The sequence below is a fragment of the Bombus vosnesenskii genome, unplaced genomic scaffold (genome assembly GCF_011952255.1).
Source record: "Bombus vosnesenskii isolate JDL3184/JDL3185 unplaced genomic scaffold, Bvos_JDL3184-5_v1.1 scf7180000013351, whole genome shotgun sequence".
Lineage (NCBI taxonomy): Eukaryota > Metazoa > Arthropoda > Insecta > Hymenoptera > Apidae > Bombus > Bombus vosnesenskii.
The window spans coordinates 2,578,863-2,603,634 of NW_022882987.1; the positions used below are offsets into that span (position 1 = coordinate 2,578,863).

At 41.2% G+C, this 24,772-nt stretch overlaps 1 protein-coding gene across 1 annotated transcript in view; it reads left to right on the top strand.

Annotated features, from left to right (window-relative positions):
• LOC117236661 (protein jagged-1) overlaps positions 1-24,772 on the top strand; it is a 56,231-nt gene that overhangs the window by 18,407 nt on the left and 13,052 nt on the right. Inside the window, exons 2-3 of the mRNA XM_033499795.1 lie at positions 5,628-5,927; positions 22,697-22,988. Coding sequence (XP_033355686.1) covers positions 5,628-5,927; positions 22,697-22,988 — 592 coding nt within the window. The remainder of the gene's footprint in view (positions 1-5,627; positions 5,928-22,696; positions 22,989-24,772) is intronic.

A 24,772-nucleotide genomic window follows, 5' to 3' on the forward strand; every position in this document is an offset into this window, starting at 1 on the left:
ATAACGTTGAAAATATTAATTTTTATTAACCCTTATTTATTAGGATTTTTTCTCTATTTGAATATCTACTCTTAAATTCCGAATCCTTTTTCTTATACTTAGGCTTACACTGTTGTCGCTTGTCTGACCATAAGCGTTATTTTATCGCAACGATACTTGCGTTACTTTATGTTTTATAATAAAACATACATTTTGTGATACCTATATGTATTTAGTACGTAAAACAATTTTATAATACTACGAAAATATACAAGAAAATATCACACTCATCTGCATCGAAAGTAAAAATTGATCGTCAGGCGGAGTTACGCGTACAAGATTCGAAGAATAGGATTACAGAACACGGTCGGGAGGAAACAATGTTACCGAAAGAACAATCGACTTCACGAAGGAGGTACCCGGTGAAAGATGAGCTTTCGCACAATTGACCTAATAACCGTGAAAGCGAGCACCACGGGCAAAGTGATTGTTCTGTGGCCGAGAGGCGCGGAGCACGATGGGAAGTGGACGTTAATACGAGGTGTCCACCTTTATTACACCTCTCGACAGCTCTGAGAGACTTCAATTATCCCTGGGTGGAGCCCGACCTTGTGGGAAAACAACGGATCGAGCCTCTTCACGATGCTTGAGCATCATCCAGAGACACAAATGTCGTTTTTATGCCAGGCTATATTCTTTGCATAAATTCCAGTCATAAAGATCCTTAAACTACAGTAAATCTTTCCGTACAGAGATTTTAAACATTTCTTTGCAGTCTTGAGAATTCTCGATTTTAACAAAAATTCTCCTTAAGGTCGTAATACTGTTTGACTGTTGATATTCGTCTGTTGAAGTTCTTTCCTCTCGCACATTGATAAGCGTAGGCTTAATCGATCGCGCATTGTTGAACACGTTTTATTTACGACGAATTTATTTGTGTTAAACGAAAGGTTATTTTAAACTTCCAAAAAATCCGAGAAACTTCAGCGTCAGATTAAGTATATTAATATATACAATCTGAAGTTTAAACTTTCGTCGATACGGATAGAAGTTCGTTTCGAAGAATTCCAACAATGAAATATCTTATGACTCCTCGACGACCTAGCTTAAACACGACTAATTATATACAACTAGGAACACAGTCAAACGCGTGCTGAAATACAAGAGCAAGTTCTAAAAGAAGCCACAAATTTCTTACGGGACGTCTAATCGTCCCAATTAATCCGACATAAGAGAATCAGATCACGCGTTGGCGCGCATAGTTCACCGGTTCGGCCGCGTGAGAAAGAGTAGCGTCGTGGCACAGCGATCGGCTGTTAAGAATTCCAGCCTCGTATCCACGACGATACCCATCCGTATACGTATCATCGAACGTACTGGCCGATGCCAGTTTTGAAGAAGGCCATGTTCTTCCGTGTCGGCGGCCTGAAAGCCATCTCCGCGGCTCCGAGCAATTTCACGTCGGCACGTGAGCGGACTGTGCAAACTTTGGCCACGCAAACGCAATCCCCCTTGTACCCTGGTCACAGTCGTTCACGGTTTTCAGCTGCTTTCGGAGGCAACGGGTTACTCCAGAGGCGAGTGCCTCCAGAATAAGTATACACGGCTAATAAAACGACAGAGAAGAGGAACGGTCGTTACACTGCCGGACTGGTCAAACACAGCCGCGGAACAGGGCGGAAACACACCGCTTCTTGGACCAAGTGAAGGTCCAGGCGTCGTAAACGCGACGACGACGATTGCCCGCGGTACCAACCGAGACCAACCGCTCGAGCAAACGCACGCTGCTCGTTTTACGGCCACGACATACTCGCCGTTTGCACGCTCGATTGATATATTCCCCTCGAGGAGAAAGACTCTCGTCGCCGTTAACGGATATTGCCAGCAGGCTGCGTATTATCGACGTTTAGCTCGGTTAGATCTTTTCAGAATCGCGTACAGGGTGTACCAGTATTGTGCAAGCTGGTTGTGTATGTGGGAAAATATGTATAGAAAAAAATATGATTGTTAATAGGAAGATTAGAGAGAGAGAGAGAGAGAGTTTAGTTTGAAGATCTTGATGTTGAACTTGATAACTCGACGAACTTCGATGTAGATTATTATCTGGCAGGAAAGTTTAAGTTTATAGGTAGGTTGAGCAAACTGCTTGGTAAGTGAAACGTCTATTGTATAACTCTGGATTATGGAGTATAATAAATACGAGAGTCTAATTTGACAAATATTATGAAATTTATGTGCAGTATCCTATGTAAATTTGTCGAACAGTAATTTTTTGCATCAGGCGATCCAAATATCAAACAGAATTTCTCATTGTACTTGTCTTTTTACTGACACATTATTATCACTTCCGTCGTAACACTATACACTTTTGATCTTTGCTTTATTCTCATAATTCTGACAATGGGATCATCAGTTAATCCAAATATCGGACAGAATTGTCCGTGTTGCCCTACGCAACGTACAAAAAAGAATTTAACAGGCATCAAATATAACTTCTACTTTATCTTTCCTCAAGATTCTAATGATCATCGACAGATCTAAAAATTGAACTTGTTTCACAAGATCGTGCTACTTGGTATAAATCAAACGTACAAAGAGTTAAGAAAAGATTATCAAACAAGCAGACACCGAGTGCATATATCTACACATTCCTCACTGGCTTCTGCAATATGTTCGAAACGATCACAGAAATTCCAACCGAAGATTCATCATTGAACAAACTGCCTATTCGCGGTAACGATAATGCGAGGATACGTTTCGTTTTAACGAAGATTCCTCGTTCGAGGAAGGAACACTGCATTGTGTCCCTCGCGCGAACGTTCGCTTGATGGCTCCTCCATTTCCCGTGCGCCACAGCCGGACATTATCCGTGATTTACTCTTCAATTTCCGCGGGATTCATCCTGGCGAAGTTGCCAGCCTCTACCCTTCTTACTGTTCCACGTTGTTCGCACGAAACCACAGAAGCTTGGCTCTAGCAAGAGCGAAAATGTCACTCGCGAGACGACGTTATATAACATAGTAGGAAGCGCGTCGTGGAAAGGCCAGCAGACGATCCTCTGCGCTTTCTACCTTCGATCTTACTCTTACGATAATTACATAGGCCCCCAGGGCTCGTCCGTGTATGCTCGTTCGCTCGATGCACTTATACGTACAGGGTGTCTTCGTTATTTCAAATGATAAACGAAAATACATCGTGGTTTTAAATTAGCGGTACGAGCGAAGTTGAAGAAATCCTATGGTTGAAAATAAGGCAGAAGTGGAAAATAAGAAAATTGCTTTGAAAACTACGTTCTCGAGGAAATCGAGTCTTGTCGAGTATACGTGAATTTACCTGCAACTTCGTTACTCTTGATTTTCGTCTTATTTTGACCAGGCAATCTCCCTGTCTTTACTTTTACCACGAATTTAGAACGATAAGAATATCGAATTTATTGCTCTGCGAAGATCATTTTGATCATACATCGTCTCAATGGACCAATCTCTCCTTGTATTAATTCATCGTACACGCGAATATTAATATCTCTCTGGCATAAAATTCGAGAAATTCTCTTCGTATTTCATATCTTTATTCTAACTTTCTAATAAAGTTTTTTAATGATATGAGTTTATACGATATTTATTATTCGGTTATACTTCTGGACTATACTGACGAAGGTTGACTGTCAAAATCTGGTACACCCTGTATATCCACGTATCCACGTCTAGGCACATACGTATATCAATACGTGCTTAAATACACATATAATATATACGTTTAGTGTATGAGTGCGTCGAATACACGTGCTCACTCGATGCATTAGAAACCGATAGGTATAGGCGAAGCATACATAGAGAGCGTTTCGTAACTGCAACGAAAGGAAGACTCTCCGCCGTTGAAACGAGACGATTTCGTGCCGCTTTTATTGTTAATCGTACGTGGGCAAAAGCGAGAGGCCGATGTAAATTCACCACGGGTTGCGGCATCGGCGCGGTTGCGAGATCCCCCGCGCAATTTTGACCGTGAATGGGAAAGTAGATGGACTTTCGTGTAGACTAACCTGGACTGCCAATTTATAGAAGGTATCGGAGTTAAATCTCTTGAAAGTTGAGAGTCGGATTGAAGAACCTTTCTAGGCAAATGAATTTCTTGCAGAGCTAAATTATGAAATTTCAGTTTTCTGCTATCGTCGAGAATAACAAGCAAGGGAAATATTTTGGAATATTTTACAACTACAGGAAAAAGCGTGAAGAAGCGTCAATATTCCTGGAGCTAGTTACGAGTTTAATCGGAGATTTTTAGGAAACTGTATTTATTAGGAATTCGTATTACCACCTAATTTCTAACGACTGAAAGCTTGAAAGCAAAATACAAAATTATGATATTAACGTGAAAGATGAAAGGAAGAATCGAGAAATTATATCGTGTTCAAATCTTGTAGAACTATGTTGTATTATCCTATCGTAAGGAATTTTTACAGTATTAAACTATAGGATATTTTTGGATAAACATTCTTTTGCACCGAATCACGTGGTATCACACGAAACATGGGGATGAAGTACAAAAACAAATAATGTCAGAATGGAAAGGTGAACAGGGAGCATCGAAAAATTGCCAGAGCACGAATATAGTTTCGAAATAGTTCGACTTTTTCCAGCGAATCGGTTCGAAGTTGGCGAAGCGTTCGTAATAGATACTCGAGGGGCCTTTCGCCTCCTAAGGCCGCGGAGACTTCCGTTTTCGCGGGACCCGAGCTGGAAAATCCCGCTGTTTTATTATGCCCATTAGAAAGAGCCGAATGAAATCGTGCTGTGTTTAATGCGGACCGTTTTCTCCGCGTAACGAGCCCGATAAATTCGCCTTCATATTGAACGGAAAAACAGCGACAGCTTCGTCGCTAATGTAAACGCACTGATAAAGTTTAATGCGCCATTAGGGGTATCCAAATGTCAGATGTAAAAGTGATATGTGCACGGATCAAAATATAAATTGCTGCAACTTAACTGGGCTCTTTTTCGATGATCTATTCAATGTATTGTATCAATAAATGATAGACTCACAGATGTTAATTTTAAAAATATAATATTTTAAATTGCAATAACATCTTCCTTCAATGATAACCTGGTAATTTAATGCCGCAAGAAAGAAGTTACAAAAGATAACTATAATATTAATTATAATATAACTATAATATTTAACGCTTTCCTATTCTTTTCAGAAATAATTCCAACAAATATAACACAGTAGAACTCCATTTATCTCAAGTTCACTTATTGGAACAAAATTTTAATTAATTCCCGATTAACTGCACTTTTGTTGATTGAATTCACTTGTCTGAACGTGAACTGTTATGTGAACGAAACATAATGGGTAGCGAGGAGAATTGGTGAGCTCCTATTATGTGAACTCCTGTTATGTAAGCTGTTCCCCCAGACAAGTTCGGATGAATTCTATTATATATATTTAATATCCATTACTTATGTTTCATTATATGATATTCAATATTTTCCTCCAAAATGCAATAATATAGAATAAATATTCGAAAAAAAATTTATTTTCCTATCGTACAATTTTTCTAACTGATAAACTCGTATAAAAGATTAATTCTTCGATAGTATGATCGAAGTTTATGAACAGTATTATAAATATACTTCTGTCGATTGTCATAGGCTACGAACGCGAGCGGATTCTTCGAGGTACAGATCCTCTCGCTAACGAACAACAGGGGCACCCTGGTGGACGGTAGGTGTTGCGGCGGAGGAGGTGATGGCGGAGGAAAGGGAGAATTACCACCGTGCACGACACCGTGCTCGACAGCCTTCTGGCTCTGCTTGAAGGAATATCAGTCCAATGTCACCGCCATCGGCTCCTGCAGCTTTGGCAACGTATCTAGTCACGCCCTCGGCCAGAATACCTTCACCCTAAGCGAACCTGTCACCCTACAACTTCATTTCACCTTCCGATGGACGGTGAGTAAAATGTTTTATTTCAGTGATTCTTAACTTTTTGTTTACCACGAACCCCATTTAAATAATTTCTTGTTATCGCGGACACCAAAGACTTAAATTCTTAGTGTGCCAAGTATGTTAAATAATTGAATAATCATTTAACCACTAATAATTAAGTAATTAAAACACACATCAACTGCTGAACAACTTTTTTGGGAAAAAAAAATTCATTATTGATAAGCAAATAGACATACTAAATATTTTTTATTCGAATAATACAATAACAACTTGCGAGAACTTCGTAGCCTCCGGAGATTCGCGCACCACAGGTTATGAACAGCTGTCTCATTTTATTAGTTTTATAAATTCAGACAAATTGCAACTATAAAGAAAAATAAATTTTCGTTGAAGAAGGGAATAAATTTCTGCAAATATATAGCATGTTCGATACTAAAAATAATGATGTCCAGAAAAAATAATTTTCAAATGAATCACGCAGTTTCACGAACCTTGACAGAAGAAAATATTTATCCTCCATTACGTCTTAAACAAACACGCGTTTCTCTCATTCCAGCCTCGAATTATCATAAACAGCATAATGATATTTTCTCAGGCAAAAAGACGACCGTATTCGAAAGTGTGAAACGTTCGAACAGGATTAACCTGTCAAAAGTAAGAATCCTTAAAGTACGTGCCATTCGTGGGCTAATTAAATATCATACACTGTACGACTATTCATAAACATGAGTTGAGAATTTTAACGCTAATTGTAAGTAACAACTTTAATTGAAAATTTCAAGTAATCGCTTGGTAGCGAGCGATTCTGTCATAGGGATATAGAGATCTTTGTCCGTTGGTCATGGTGAGACTTCAAAGAATTCAGTCGAGGTGGGAATTCCTAAGAGATCGTTAAATGCAGTCAATATTTCAATATGGCTTCAATCAGGAAAGATAATATCCATATACTCAATATTCAATTACCGTAACGAAAGTCAATCTTAGCAGTTTTTCAAGACGCGCTCCGCAAAAATGATTTCATAGTTGCTATAATACCAGGAAACCAAACCAACGAACCCGAACATAGTACGAGATCTATGATATTTTCTAAATTCCTGACCACGATATCGCACACCTACATATATGCACATAACGCTGCACGGTTTTCCGTGCTTAACGCTTACCCTCGAAAAAAAAAACAGCGGGGCGGCTTGCACGTATATTTACTTTCCATATATTTTTTTATTGCGCGCCCATGGCCCCCCATAATTGAATTAGCTCGGGGAGCGCTAAATGCTCAAAGAAACGTATACACCCGTGAACCTAGTCGCTCGTGGTAAAGAAAAACGAAGGAAAAAGCGAGTGGAACGGGAGTATGGGGGAGAGAAAAGATCCTTCACGGAAAGGAAGCAATTTAAGGGACTCTGTTTATGCCCTCCTCTCGAGTGGGAACGGAACGAGGAAAGAGGGAACGCATCGGTCCCACCCTTTGTCGCCCTCGGAAGAAACGGGCCCCGGCATGGGTCTTCTTAGAGCCTCACGAGCGAGTTATGAAATATACAAACATGCTAGTGCTCTTCAAATAATCCACTACTGACCGTGTCTGCCTGTCTGCGTGCGAACGCGTACCTCGCGAGTTTTAATGTGCGCACACAGGCATAGTACAAAAGGAGAGCTGTGCCTCGATTTGGTCCGTTAGGTTCCAGTGGAGAGCCCTTGACGTATACGTTCAGCCGATGTGTATACCTCTTGCGCGCGGAAACACGTCGTCATGGTTGCTCTTGAGAATCTTCAGAGGATCTCTTCGGTACCACTCGTCGAAATCGGCCGTTCGTCTCGACGTAATTACGCTCGACAGCCGCCTGACCGGGCCTGGTGACACATCACGTGGGTGGGATGTTGGCAATCGTTCATTGGAACTATTGCTGCTGTTTGGGTTTAAAGATTCGACGACTGCTTTTTCATTACGCGAAGATATATTGCTAGGCATCTCGAGTCAAGTGTTCCTCGAGGAGTTTGTAATAATTGGAAAGCGGCTTCTAGTTCGTATGGTATTATGAAAGAAGTTTGGTGAATCGCATGAATTCGTAAACTGAAGACGTTTTCTCCAATTAGTAGCTGTCTCTTTTAGTTGAGGATTTATTATGTACCACTCTGAGGTTCTCCAAGAGCTTCTGTGTTTAATCTTAGGAAATTCTTGCTCCTGTAGTTCCCGTACTCGTACCCGTCGATAATTATTTGTAATTTTAGAAAAGAGTAACGTATTATTAAGGAAAATAATTCAGAGACCACCTTTCTCTATTACTTTGTCTGTTACTCTTTCTTAGCACAAGATTTATCATTAATGAGAAATTTACATCGTTCTAGCATTCTTCAACTCCTCCCCGCAGTTTCTCTCCGGAACTTTACAAATTTCTTACTTTGAAAATCTTGATGGGATTCCATTGACAATCACTTGTCGTTCTAAAGGTAACGAACATATTGCCAAAGAAAATGAACAACTTGAAAAGATTATAGGAAGTTATTGTATCGTTGATATTATATTATTCATATGATATTGTTTTCTCTAGTTTATGGCTGCCCTTGTTTTACACTATTCCAGTGTTCGCCAAGAGCTTCTCCCTACGCTTCTCTAAGCCACTTACTTCAAAAATCTCCACTAATAGTCATTTGTCGCTCCAAAGAAAACGAGACTGTTAGCAAAGAAAATGGACGATTTGAAAAAGAATTCCACAGTTAGAGGTCAGCCAAAAAGAAAGAAGAAGGAGAGGTAGAGGAACACGAGGAGACGTTGCCAAGCAACTGGAACCGAACTGGAATTCTACGTAACGACTCGTCGATAGAGGAGCAACAGACCGGAAATCCTTTGGATTCGATAGCTCTCGCGCGCCCCGCATCGACAAAGGAATCGGGGCTAGAAATTTGCGATCGACGTCGCGATACAATGCTCCCGTAGAAGTCCTTTTCCAATGGAGCGACCGGAGCCCTCTGTATTGTTGCGAAATTGCCGGCCCGCCCGGCAGAGGTTCACTCGTTTGCCTTTCAACGATTTCGAGAATGAGAACAAGAGGCCGCCGTTTAATAGAGCCACAGGCGCCGCCTCTAAATGAGATTTCGCGCGATTTTAGCTCGAAGAGGAACGCCTTGAAACGACGATCTCCTTTCTTTCCGCCTTGAAACCTTGTTGCTTCGCACCAAGTACCATACGGGAAGAAATTTGTTTGTTACACACGACGATTCTTTGTTTCTTTTCACCGAAGAACCTGGCTATTGTATGGGGTGGTTTTTTGCTCAACTGAAGAATAATTAAATGAACTCATTTTACAATTAGATATTTCGAAATTTATAAATTAAAATGAAAATCGTGAAAGATATTTTTAAATTGTTGGCAAACTGTATTATTCTGCAACATATGGTTGCACGTATGCCTATTTCCCAATGAAGCGTTCTACACCTACCAGGCTCTCAATTTCATCCTCATAATATCACATTTTTCTAGTCACATGAAATTACGACTAAATAATTTAATATACTTTTACATTTAATACACTTGGTTAAAGTGCCCATTACAGAGTAGAACTACAGTTACGTATTGTTAAAATTCATTTTATGAGAATGGCAAATCATCTCGTTGAACAGAGGCATAGGTATTAATTGTTACGACCACGCAGTAGATTATTATTCTTATTAGAAATTGGAACATTGAATTTGCATTTGACGGATAATTTGAGAGATCCTAATTTTCCCAAAGGAACCCTATTTTCTTAGAAGCTCCATCCGCATGTATGAATCCATAGACTATCCAATACATACAAATTTTCCCAACTACCGCCATCCGATAAAACATTTCGAGACCGGTGAAATCGACCGTAGACCCTCGGATAATCTTCCTCTCTGGAATACCGCGTGCACTTCGCTCGGTCGAAACCACGCTTAAGACCATAGTCTTTCAGTTAATAAGCACGCCACTCGATACCGGTTACGACCAAAGAAAGAAACAAACAGGCATATATGTATACATCTGGCACGGCGAGTAATCGTCCTTCGACTTTCTCCGTTTGCGATTTCAATAGCGGTGTAAAGAGGCATACATAAGAAGGGAGTACCAGCCGCCTTTTCAGCGGTAGCATAATGGCACAGGAAACGATCAGCGAGATGAGAGTTAGCCGAGCTTTTGCACAATCCTGACGTCTGTGTGTGTCTTCTGAGCAAACACCACGGTTTCGCATCTTTCCTTTCTCCAGCCACGTGTTTCTATCCTTTTTCATCTCGTTCTACGTTATATAGACGCGTTATCTTTGTCGTCGTGTTCCTCGAGGCATCTTTGTCTACTCTGCCTCATGGAAAGTCTCTATCGCTTTCCTGCTATTTTCATCCAGAGCCTTCGCTCTTTCCCACAATGATCATTTTCTCTCGTCCGTTGAATCGCAAACTTTCATCGATTTTCATTTTCATTCTCCATACACGGACAGCGAATCGCAAATAAGCAAACCCGTTGGCGTATCTATTCTTGACACAGTATCCACGACTTCTAAGCATCCAATGTGGGCGCCTCTATCAATGATGTGACGTCACAGTCGCTGGGCCCACGTGGAACTCACCGGGCATTATGTTGGTTGAATTAGCGAGTCGCCCGCTCGGCGTGTTCGCTCGCTCGAGGGTGACGAGATTGAAAACTGCTGGATGATTCAATTGGACGTTGTTGGTTGAGGAATATAGGCAACTGGTATACTATATCGTATAGTACCAAGTATATACGTTCGTAAGTATTTGAATACTTCCAAATAATTGTCGAGAAACATTTTTTCATTATATCTATGAAATACTCATGAAAGATAGTATCCGTAGAATTTAATAAAATTGGTAAGCAATGCAATTGTTATAGTAACCAATTGAATCTATTTTGTATAAAACGTTTATAGTTGGATTATTGTTTCTTATTTCTCGTGCGAGTTTAATGATACGCATGTCATAGAGAAAGATTTTTGCATGATTTTGATTGCGACTCAATAAATCAATCATATGTCGATATTGACGTATCTCAAAATAGTAATTTTTAATATACTAATCGGAAACTCGATTCGTCGATGACTAAGTGTAAGCTATAAGGTAGAGTTCGTAATAACATTGAAATACACGCGTAAAATTTGATGAGTAATATTCTTACTTTGTTGTTGGAAACTACTGGCAGCGTCGAGATTGACTCGTAATTGACTGAATCATAAATCATGCATAGTTAACGAAAAGTTTCGGATAACCTAAATATAGAATGAGCTAACAATATATGAGATTTTGTTTTAACGTTTTTATTAGCGGAGGATAGTAACTCATCGATTCGTTACTTTTACAAATTGTTAATTTAGTCTAGTAATTTAAAATAAAATCGTAAGTTTTCATTGACATTATATAACCTTAACGACAATATCTAATAATCTTACTAGATGATAAAATTGCACCTTATTGAACTATCGTACGAATATAATTATAAATAACCAATTATCACCAGAATCAAAAATTCATTTACAATCCACTCGTTAAAAGTCCGATTCCCTTCAAGCTTCTCATCGATTCTGTCCACACACATGTCACATAATCACAAAGAATATAAGGAAGAAAATGACCGATTCATTCTTGAAGTTGGTGTGGCCGAAGGACGTCGGATGATCGATGCGACGTTTAAGCGGCCGTGTCACGCGTCAAACGGCATCATTCAATTTAGCCGGGTCGCTATTGAGTTCCAAACCGCGGCGTCGCGTAAGTAGATTAGTCGAGCGGCTTTAATCACCTCCGGGAGGGGACTTTCTCACGCTTTAATAAAGTTCGTCGTTACGGTTCGCCGTGGCTGGAAGCCTAATGGCTAAAACCGTTTGATCGACGTAACTGGAGTAGCCAGAGACCAAACGCAGCACCGTTTCTCGTCCCGCCTAGAGCACAAATAATCCGTAGGCGTTAAATTTCCCAGGTAATGTCGCTGGCATAATTAGCATCGGCGTATTAAACGATCTCGGCTCGGCTTAGAGATCGGCCAGACAGAGGTGAAAATCGCTCTCGGTCGAAATCCAGTGAGAAATAGAGACGAAAACGCTTTACCCTCCTTTCTCTGTGGCGCGTGATAAATTCCGATAATTATAGCTTCGATAATAACCCGTGTAATGATAAACGATAGTCGTCTAAACGGTGTTCGCCGCACGAACGACGGATAAAAACCGCGGGAGAACGAAAATGAAGGAGTCAAGCCCGTGAAGGCACGCCTCGAATCCCCGCAGGGGATCATCGTCGTGAGTCAGAATCCAACAGGTGTATTCTTTGCGTCCTCCAACGATTCCTCTATGGCCTCTCTGCATACTTTTCGGGCCCAGACTCGTTTCCTGACCCTCCATCGAATCTCTCGTTCATCTTTGTTGATATCACATTCCATCCGGCTGTATCGTTTCGTCGAGGAACGTGGCCTCGTTTCGAGAATTACCTGTGAACAGAGTTTCGTCTAGAATTACCAGTTTATACCACGTCAATCGTTTTGAATCGTATTTCTAAGTGAGTCTGGTAATATAAATTTTCTATCGCAGTTATGTTTTCGGACACGGTCTGACGTGGTTCTTGATGTATTTTGATCTTCCTGGAGATAACGTTTTAATTTAACATTCTACGATCATAACGCTCTCGGCGATGCTATCTGTACTGGTCTCTTGATTTTGTTAATTTCGTTTGTAGCTTTTGCTTACATACTTTACTTTAACTGTTAAGCTGCTTAATCTGAAACGAAATGTGTGTGGTTCTTAAGAAGCGACGCTTCAAATGGGAACAACATCTCGCGATCTAAACCATTGTTCATCGGCCACGTTGATATTCATTTTACAAATGTAAACGAAATCACCCTTCGTAGGTAGACGGTGGATCTATCAATAGAGATATTCGTGGCGTGTCATTTATATTTTCGTTGGGGACTGCGGCCGATTCTAAGCGCGTATAAATCACGCAGCGGCGCAGATACGGAAGCAGGATCGATTTGTCAAGAAGTGTACGCGAACCGGTCGTTAATCGACCGAACGGCTCCAAAATCGTTCCGCCGGCTCTCGGTCGCCCGCGGGGATCGCAATCAGGCTGCCTGTTGGTCGTCGGCCAACACGAGAGATTTACGTTCAACACGAATGAAAAACTTCCATCGAGTCTTTTTTCAAATTCCACGACGCACCTCGCGGATGTCTCGCTAATGAACTATAATTCGAGAACTATAAAACGTCCCACAATTAGCGTACAAATTTTGTCGAGCGACCATCCGGTCTCTAGGTTTTGCTATCATTCCTTTTCCATGAATTAACGACACGCCATTTACCGGGGACATCGATTAAACGCTCAACGAAGTAATATAACCATCGATTTGTCCACGCATCCGCACGATCCTGTTCCCAGGACGTGAACTTATATACCTACTTACGCACGTACATAGAAATAAAGTCCCCGAGGCTTCTATATCGTTCGATGTCTCAGGGATTCTGCGCGTTTCCGCGTTCCCACACGTGTGAATTCAATCTATATTGCTCCCCGTGACTCGTTAATTCCACGAGGAATCTCCATAATTCGCCGCAAGTGCAGAACGGATCGACATTATTAATTATTTCCCTGAGAGAAAGGCGAAAGTCATCGATTAATCCCGGGCCAACAAAACTGCCCTCGTTGACGCGGCAGGGGAGCCAGCCGAGTATTCACGTTTACAACGTAGATTTACGCTCACCGTGGAACTTATTGGTCAGGTGTACGCGGCCAGAGACGGACACGCAGCCAACGAAACACACAGGTGTACCGCATCGCGAGTATGCAAATGAAGGAAAAGAGGGGAGGAAGAAACTGTCGCCCCGGTTTGGGCAATGCCTCGCGAGCTTGTCCTCTACCCCCTTCTACGACTCCTTCGTCTTCTTCTTCTCCTCGTCTCCGCTTGCTCAGCCTTTAGACTGGCTTTGGGCCGCCTTTAGGTCGTGTGTGAACCCGCTGCGCGGACCGCATACCAATCTCCTCGATCGTCTCCTCCTTTTCTTTTATCCGCACCAGCAGAATCGTTCCTCTTCGTCCTCTTCGTCTTCTTCCATCGCTAGTTAGCCCGTGTACGAGTCGCTGCCGTCGTGTCTCCCGAACCACGTTTTCTGTTCCCTGTACAGGCCTCGATTCTTCGCCGCGACCTCGCGTGCACGTACACCGATATCAACTTGTGACTGTGTGTAAAGTTAGGGAAGGGGAATGTGTGTACGTATTGTACGTCGGCGAATTTTAGAGGTAATTTTTGAATGAAGAATGCGCTATCGTTCCTGCTTGAAATATGGCCATTATTCCCGGGTGTGTTCAGAGGAGATTGTAATACGAATGTTTAGTGGGACCATTTTATGGCCGCAAGAATTATGGCGATAGGATATTAAGAATTTTTTCGCTGGCTTCTGTGAATTATGGAACGTTCCAATATTTTGTGCTGCATCGTGTTACAGAGTTTAATAATCTGCGTAAAAGTGGAACATTGTGATACTTGTATAAATATACGATAGAATAACAAGATGAGCTATTGTATATCTGCATTCTACGTGGAATCAACCATTCTATTTTATAAAGCCTGCAATTTTACAGACTTTATCTTTCACATAGTACGGAATTAATCCCTCGATGCAGAATTTACGATGGAATTAAAAGAAATTTCATTCGAATCTCACTCATCGAATATACACCGATTAAAATAAAATTCTCCAAGTTTTACTTTATAGTTTTACTTTCAGAATCCATCAATCGTTCTCTCTTCCAATACAACTCCAAAATTCGCACCATCTATATATGTTTTTAATAATACGAAATTTACCCTTTGACATAGCACTAACGATTAAGTGAAAAGCTTCATTCGAATCTCCATATACACACTGATCAAAAGAGAATCAATTTACATCATCTTGAAATCAACGAAATTACTCTCCAATCCGTTGACATCAAACGAATCTGCAGCACGCCATTGTACACTTTCGTCTGGGAAACAGACGACGCTCAAGAGACATCATTCTACTTCAAGATGTCCAACAGTCTCACTTGAGACACCTGTGCATCTAGAATTCTATTCTTCCAATATCTCTCGTACGAAATACTTCCATTCGTTTCCAAGCTCATCTTATAGCCATCCATATACACAGAGAAGAACGAACTCGCGTACGTGTAAATGGGCGCGAGAGTCGAGCCCGCTCGTCGAGCAGGCATTTAACGCGAAGAATGCCAGGTTCCCCGCGATATGCAGGTAGAGGTACCAGCATACAGCACAACCATCAGTATCACGAGGTACTGACTCCTCGCGAAGCTCCTCCTTTGAGCGTCTCGAAGCGAGGAAAGAGGCTGGTCGCGACATCGTACGAAGGCTTCTTGGCCTTGTGCCCCTGCGAACAGTGGCTACCACCGGCTGCAAGAGGATTCTCTACGTCCTCTGTCGCTCGAGGATCCCCCCACAACTCTTTCTTCCTTCCCTTTCTGGCCGCGTGTCCGCTTCCTCCTCACGGACGTTCGTTTTTTTTCTCTCCTTCCGCGCTGCCGGTCCTCTCGCTCTACGGTTCTCGTCGGGGACAACGCGAGATTTATTAGCCAGCCGGCTAATTGGGAACCGAGGACGCAGGAAAGGATTCCAGAACGAAACTTCCCCTTCGGCGCTCGCTGGAATTTTCAAGGGGACGTGGAACAACCCTCTTCTACGTTGGCCCGCCGTCAGATGAATCGTTCCTTCCGAAGTATAAGAGGAGAGGGAATAAGTCTGCGAATTTATCGCATCGCGACGCCTGACCTCGAGACCCCCGATTGTTGCGGCGAGATTTAGGGTCAAGGGTAAACCACGGCCAGGCGGTGCTCGAAAGCGATCAAAAGTCGGAATTCCACAAGGATTCAGGGACCTCGTCCGCGCCTTGCGTTCCTGGGAAATCGCTTTCGAAAGTAATTGAACGGAGGAGCTGTTGGAATGCAGCTTTTGGGAGGAACGGAGCGCTGGAATTCCATTGCAAACCGTCTTATAGCGGGAGAATCGAATTTATCGCGACGCGCCGCTGAAAGGTGAGTCTGTTTAAAGGTGATGTTCGGAATAGGTAAGGCAGGGTTATTCGAATAAGAAGGATGCTTCAGCCGAGCTAAGTAATTTGCCTTGTAATTCGCCAAATTCCACTGATCTATATCACCCAAAATGGATGTTACATCGATGTCGATAGGTATTATTAATTAGATAGAAGTGTGTTAGAGGTTAATTAGAGGTTAATTAGATAGGTATTAGATAGTTTCGACTTTAGAATTCGAGTTTTAGATTTTTTATATTAAAATATAGATAGATGTTAAAATTTAGATAGCTTAGATTAGTAAATATTTGGCTATGGTATCTAATATAATTTTACTCGATCTTTTGTGTATTCCATGCTCTTTGCAAATAAAGTATAATAAAGGAAAAACATATCTGAAGAGATACGAACGCAAAGAAGTGAGGAGAACAGTAGATTTTCATAAAGCAACCTTTGGAGAATGGTTTGTGATTGGCATTGTGTTACCGTTAAGTATGGAGTTACGAATGCGCCGAGATGATACAGTACAATGAATAATAATATATCGCAACGATTTTACGTAAGGGACTTTCACGAAATAAATTGGCGTAATAGTCGTGTAGATCTGAACCGAAATTTGAACACAGAGGCTCGTTCGAATGTGTACACCCTCCGAAACACATTTTTGGAGGAGAAAGATAAAAGAAATAAAACGATTAAATATTGGGTAGACTGTAGATACGACTACTTTGTATATAATTAATGTTACTAACATTAACAAAACAGGTATTTGATCCTAAAATAAAATACAAACATGCAAAAATAAAATTTGATCGGTGAATTAGTTCGCAATGTATTGAATTCGAAAATTGCTCTTCTATAACAGAAAAAATCGTGATTTATCACATTCGCTTCTTCAAAAACCAATACGATCTTCCTTCCATACCAAATGCGCAGTTCATACACAGAACACTACATTCGCAAAATCTCATAACAAAATCCGCAATTTGTCGCTATATGCTCAACTGCACGTTTGAAATATATTTTAATTTCAAATTTTCCATACCGAATGTTTATGGAAAGACATAAAGCCGGGACGAGGGTCGTCGAAAGAAAGAAAGTAGAAAGCTTCGCGGAATAAATCGACAAAAGACATAAACCATTCACGGCTTCCCGGATCGGTGGCGAGCGTGCTGGAGGTTCGTTTCTGCTTAGTACGCGTCCTCACGTACCGCTCGTTCGATCTTTTCCGCGAAACCAAAGACACGTCGCCTGACATAGAGAAGGAGAAGGCGTTCTATTCGACGTACGTAAGTACGTACGTGTAGTTACCGAGCCACACGATCGACGTGTACACGTCTACCATCGACGAGCGCCACGATGCGATGGAACGACAGTCAACGCCAGATAGAGGCTCCTCAACCGCTTCTACGTGCCCGCTACGGCTTCTGTCCATCCTTTTCGGCTCCCGGCAAATACGCCTTATTTCCACGTTGTGATGCTCTGATCCATTACTAAGATGGTAAAAATGCCGACTCACCGTGACTACAAAATGTAGATAAATTGATTCTGAAATCTGTAGACAAACTACAAGACGTTGTTCTCAGTCTCTATCATAAAATTAGCTGAAATCTTGATGCTTTTATAGCCTGGCTTATCACACCTAACGCTGTTAGGTACGCTTTACACCGTTATACTTAACACTACAAACACTTACGTCTAATACTGTTTGAGGCTTCCGGACCGTAAACCGTATCCAACAGAAAGCTATTTCCGATATTTCGCTAACATTGTAGATAACTTCACGAGATCTTGAAATTTTTAACTAAATAGCAATCCAGTTAAGATTTTAAATGAACGAGTTATGCGATATAATTATAATACTATAACTACTATATATTACGATATAATTATAATTATAATTATAATAATCCATGAAGATGTACCAACATATATGCCGGCAATTACAAAAGTGATCTAACTCGTTTATTTTCTTCTATTAATTTTAGAAGATCGTTTCAGATTATTGTAGTATAAATAGACGCAAGGTGAAATAAGTGATAAACTCCTTTTCTTTTTAGATTCTCGACTCGGGCCGCTTTCATAATCACCGACACATATGTCTGATTTATATTTCTAATAACACAATGCACACCATCGTGCTATCCCGTTATTGCATACTTGTCTGCGTTGCATCATTAGATATATGGATTTGTCGAATGACACGATATTGCTGGTGCAAAATCACATTACCATAACGCGTCTGAAATCAAGTTTAAGAAACACGCGTGCGGAGAACCCTCGTAACGATTAATGTCGCGAAGCCACAGAAAATTAATTAATTGATCCTGGAACCGCATCTTACGGAATAATATCCGACTTAATGAATTTCCTACGCCCACGAAACCGGACGACCCACGTCCATGGCTGGATCGATCGATGATCGAGACCGCCGGTGGTCAGATCGTGACTTTTACCCGCGATCCATCCGATAATTTATTACACGCCTGTGCGAGGACGCGGCCGCGCTCTTTAAACGCGTCCGAACAAAACGAAGCCCGTTGTTTTGCTCGGTGAAAGGCGAAAGGGGAAATTCGCACGTAACGCAGTTTTCTGCGGAACACCCACGCAAATTCCTAGACGCTTCGTTTGTATATACTTCGTTCGTCGTATTGTGACAGAGTGGTGAGTGGGTACTTTCCTCGATGGTGGAACAAGGAAATGCAAATTTTAGAACTTAGATGCGATGTATGCTGTGATGAACATAGGCATAATGGATAGGAATACATAAATAGGAATGCAGTGGCTCGCGAAAGTGTTTGAATACTTAATGTAGAAACCTTTTATGAATATTATCTTTATGAAAACATTTGGAAAGTTCATGGAAACTCTAATGAGACCAAACTATCGCGATTACGTGTATTGATAAAATCTGAAACGAATTTAAAAATGCATATACTAGAGATTAAAAGATATTTATTGCAGGCATGCAATTCGCAAGAATCGTGAATTTTCCAAAAACTTCGTATAATACAAATAATATGTTAGTAAAAATTCGAGGATAAAAATTGGAAAGGTTAAGTGACCTGGCAGATAGTAAGAAAGACACATTTCCTCTATTGAGTGCCCCTAATCCATTTCTCCCGACCTTTCGCGGAAGTGCAAAATTCTCGGGGCCGATCTGGACAGTACAAAGAGCACCGTTGTAGCCAATCCTCGTCGAGCCGGGTGTCTCGTGCTAAATGTAAAGTCGGCTCACTCGTCGCTGCCACTACCTAGAGCAGATGAGCGCTAATTGGTGTTAATTGGTGGCTCGCTTGGGGCCCGTCGTTCCCACGCCCGCGACTTTCATGCTCGCCTTTTTTTCTCTCGCACCTCGTACATATATTCTAATTCGTTCGTCCGTCGCGTTCACTTCCACACGTCGCGGCATCCAGCCGGTTCTTTGTGCCTTTGCAGCTCGCGAACCGTCCGACGTTTCTTCATTGTCCAGCCGTCTTAATCGATATGAGTCAGCGCGTGGATTACGATCAGATAAAATTTCTATTATTCTGACATTTTCGTGGCGTACGGATCGAAACGTTTCTCTTCTTTCTTTCTCTCTCTCTCTCTCTCTTTCTCTCTCTCTCTCTCTTTTTTCCTTTCTTCAACGGGACAGCTGATGGAAGAGGGAACGAATGGAACGATGAATTTCGAAACCTTAAAGGAGAACGATCCGATCGATGGTAAATAGAAAATGACAGCTGAACAGATTCGAGTTATTCTTCGAGCAAGATGGATCGGCTGCTCAAGGCCGTTTTTCGGATTATATCACACAGCATCGTTTAGCTACTCCATCATTCTACCCTTTTGTCTTTTTGCTTTTAGCGCTCCTTCCGTTGTACCCTTCCTGTCAAAGAAGCTTTTAGAGTAATCGTAAGCAGCTACTAATTTTAGAATAACAGTTACTGTTTTCTGGCAGTCGGGTTCTCTTATATAGCCGAGTTATTTGAATTCAAACAACTTGACGTGGAATGATTTGATTTAATGAGAAGGATAAATGGAAATTTTAAGTCAAGAAACAACAGGTTCATACTTGTAAAATAATTTCAAACTGCTTGTACTCGATAACTTGGCTAATTTGAATTAAACTCAAAGAATAACTCGCACTTTGAACTGTATCAAATATTCTTTGAAATTCGCGACTTTCAACGGTTAGTGGGAGAAAATATGGTAGTTTCGCATCATACAGACAATATCGTACTTTTACTCGTACTTTAATATTTTTATTAATTTAATATATTCTTTATAAATATTATATACTTTTTATCGCTTATCGCTGTTAGTCGAAACGAATACAAGCAATTAGTCTGTCTAGCTTTACTTCAGCCATAAAAAGAAATAATCTTCACTTTACCCATGAAATATATATATTATTACACAGCAACCAACGTTTATTAATTTCAATGTCTTTAAGAAATTCAAAAAAATCGGCTAATAACTTTTAAAGACACACTTTCACACAATCCTAACTGTATCGAGAGAAAGAAAAAAAAACCAGCAACCGGAATTCGTTTCAAAGGTTTGTCTCTCGTGGGTGACTGAAAATCACTGGGAATCACCGTCGAACAGGTTCCACGATCGTTCGCTGCCAAATCGGTCAAAGTTGAGCAAAAACGTGGAGTTTCCAACGGTGGAAGTGTCGCGCCGCTTTAGGAAGCGATTTGTCCGCAAGAAAGGCGCGCGACATTAGCCGCGTTATCTAAGTATTTGGGTTGCCAGCGGGGGAGAATGTTTTCGCTAATTTGTCGATCGACAGTTCAGTCACGATCGAGCGGTTAGCCGGTCATATTGAATAGGTCCTGGACAGAAAAGGAAATCGATCAACGAGGGGAAACAACACGGTTCCCACATGTATCGTGACACGGAACGCTTCTTTCTAGCGTGGAACCCCGCGTGGCGTACCACTGGCTCGCTAATCGAAAAGTAGGCTCCAGAAGAGAAATAAGAGAAAGAAAAAGAGTGGATCGTTGAAAAGCACGGAAGATATCTATTATTCGGCGTCGTTTGTTATCCTCGGGTCTCAATGCGGCGGAACGGCAACTCGCAGCTTATTTTTCACTTTCCACCGGTTCCATCGACTCAGCCACCCCCGTGGTCTGAGTGATCACGCGAAACACCTGCGGTTCTAATTAAAAAGTCGAACGAAGAGCTACAGAGCTTGGACTCGTCCTTTCTCTCATTGTCTACCAGCGAGGATCCAACCGAGTTCATTAAACCGCGCGCACACACGAGCGAGCACACGCGAGATCGCCGATGCGCTGATCCTTTTTTATTTATTTTTTTTTTCTCCTCCACGAGACCGGTTCCATCGGGAACGCTTCCAGCTTTCTATCGTACAACCCAGACCCCTGGACACCCCTTTGGAATCCGTTGCTGGTCGCGTTTGCTGCTGCTGCTGCCGTTTCTGTCTCCGCTTCAGCAGCCTCCGGACGAACAGATAGCCGCTGTCTTCCGCGACAGCGCGATTGGAATTTATTTATTGCATTAGCCGACCGTCACTCACGGGCCTTGATTGGTGGTACCAATCAGGTACGGCCGTTGGAGGAGAGGCAACGTTGGTCAAAGAATCGGTAGACCAACGAACGCACGCAAACTCTCTCTGTGACTGTAATTATTCTGATTTGTGGCGACACATTGAACACAGGTGTCACGGGTGAAAAATACACCGGTGCTCTGATTACAACGACGATCGGTAATTATCGGAGACACGGTGGCCACCTTTTGATGGAACATTTGTTTTAATCCCTGCTGGTTGTGTTGCATCCCCGGTGGTCGGACGTCGCGTCCTCCTCCTCGGGTAGCTCGGCTACTTTTTTACTAGATTATCGATGAGCTCTCAAGGTGTCTCGGTATGGTGGAGGGATGATTGAATGTTGCGTTTAATCTTTCGTAGACGTTCAACATTCGAGTTCGGCTCGACGCCAATCAAAAGATATTGATGGAACGTACGAACGTATGTATATATATGTAGATTGATCGGACACGTATGAATCGTAAACTGGGTGATTTAGGAATGATTTATCCGTGATCGATGATCGTATGCCCGAAGATACGATGAAAATAGCGGAATTAAATTTATAAAGTACCTGGAGATGGGAAACGGAAGTAAAAAATTGATAATCCTATTGTGGCGTAATACGGGAGGTTACCGAGGGTCAGGAAGCCCTGTGTTAAATTTGCAAAAGTGCATCTCGGAAGGTTCCACTTAGAGGCCACACTGGCTAAGGAATTATTCAAGCTGACCAAGGGTTAATTGCTGGCTTCATCAAACCACCTCTCTTCCTCTTTCGAAGCAGCCCTAGACAAGCGTGACGTCATCTTTCCGTATTCGATTCGCGTTTGCCGGAACACGACTATTCAGCATATACTGGTTACAAAATACGTATAAAGTAACATAACGTAAAATGCAGTGTAAAATATGAATAATATAAGGTACAAGGCTATAACGTAAAAGAAAGTAAAAACCGGGTATAGAATAAACTAAAAGATATGAAAGGAGAATTAATTTTAATTTACAATTTATGTTTTTGAGAATTATTTATTCGTATAGTAAAATAGTAAAGTATAGCAGAACAAAGTAAAACGAGAAATATAAATAAAGGATTACTTTTAACTCATAATTGCTAATTTCCAAGAGCTCTGGGAAATTTCCCAGAATTCCTAAAATCCTTAGTTAGAAGATTCCCAGCCTCGTTATCGAATTTTTTTCTTGGCTCACAGAGGCAATTCACGCTGATCCTGCAAGCGAGAGACGAGGCGAGCACAGGCGTGATCGAGGAAGCGAGTTTCAGCGGCATTGTCCTGCCAGGACCCACGTGGCACACTCTCAATCATGAAGGAAGAAACGCTCATCTAGCTTATCGCGTTCGGGTCCAGTGCGCGGACCATTATTACAACGCGACCTGCACGAAGTTCTGCAGGCCGAGGAACGACATATTCGGCCATTACACCTGCGACGAGAATGGCGATAAGGCGTGCATACAGGGTTGGAAAGGCGCCGATTGTGAAATAGGTGAGTCAATTCTCACATTTCATTTCAACGTATTAACATTGCGAGTCTGATTGCATTAAAAAAAAAGCTTATCGTTGCTTCTAAAAGAAAGTATCTCAAACTTAACGTTGAGACAATTGTCATGTCCATTGAACAGTGCAATATTCATTTCTAACAATTGCTTAGTTCCTTCTTTTCCAAATTTCGAAAGATCGAAATATCGAAATTTGAGAAAAGGAAGCTAATATCATATCACTTTGCGTTTGCAGCTAGGAATATTATTCGTAACATTTTAAACTCGCATAAATTTAATTCTAATGGCTTTATCAATATCTACTATATATCAGTCCTTTGTTATCACATTTTGAATGACCACTATGGAAATTTTGAACACCTGGAACTAGTATATCCGCTTTGTATTTAAGACGAAGAATTCACACTTTAGATTCTTAGAAATTTAATTCTGAATACTCTGCTAATATTAGCTTCTTCTTCCTGATTTCAAATTTTAGTATTATTTTAGCAGTATTTAAAAAAGTGGGACTGATGTTAATTCACTTCGACATTAGCGTTCGTAGCTGTTTTAGAGTAGACATTTCAAGATGCACGTACATAAATATCCATATACGATTATTTTATGCAGAGAGCGAATGTCCGGAAGATTTTCGCTTTCCCCTTCGCGGTTTGACACGGCTTGACAAGCACGCTGGGAAACATACATACGATCGGTTCCATGGATTGCTGGATAGGCATTTATAGCCAGAGAGAAGCGTAATTGTTTTTCGGTTCCGAATACACCGTACACAGAAACAGTCAGTTTCTCGGTTATATTTATTGCAAAGAGGCGGCAAAGCTACGTGTCTAATTAATCAAATGTACCTCGAGGAAGCACGGAAAAGTTACTTAGCTGCGAGTCGCATCGGTATCTCCGATTAAACGGTTGTATTCGACTTAAAGAATCGTTCATACGTATATACCATCTTACCCGTTAGGAATAATTATTATCGTGAATTAGGATCTAAAGCCGCCACTATTTTATCCCATCGTCTTTGCTAATCGAACGCACGTTTTCATCGTGAAAAGCCAAGGAAAAGAAGAATTTATGTATATTTCTCCGCTCAGAATTCGAATTTATCGATTTATGGTGATTCGCTTTAACTGTATTTGCTTTAGAGAAGTTTTGATTAGCCGACCAAGTTGATCGACCTTAACCGTTTCACGGTTAACCTAAGAGAGACTCAAGCAAATATAATACATCGGAAATTTCACATCTTAAATGTTGCCATTAAATTGGATTTTCATGTAAAATCATATCTTTATGAACGCAGATAAACAATTTCAAAATACATATAAAAATTATAAATTTCATAACGAATATTTTACTTTGGACGGTCCGCATACTTTTCAATATTACACGTCCCCTGTATATTTCCATAATTATAGTATTCATGTCTCCTAAAAAATTCCACCTATGTATCTAATTTCTGTTACTAAAAATGGAAGAAATTTTGTCGACGAAGAAATAATTAATTCCTAAATCGCTCATTTTGAATTCTTCCTAATTTTATTATACCGTTAGAGGGAAAGAATGAAAAATAACTTGTAAAATACTCGATTAAAATTTCCTTTAGAATTTCGAACAAATGGAAAATAATTTAATTGGTTCTCGAATCATTAGGTGCCTAATATAACCGCGGTTCTTTTTGGTTGTAGCGGCAGCCGTCCGTGAGAAAAGCGAGTGGAGCAGAGCGTGAGGCGCGACTACTCGAGACGCGAGGTTTCACGCTTCGAGGATCGATTAATTA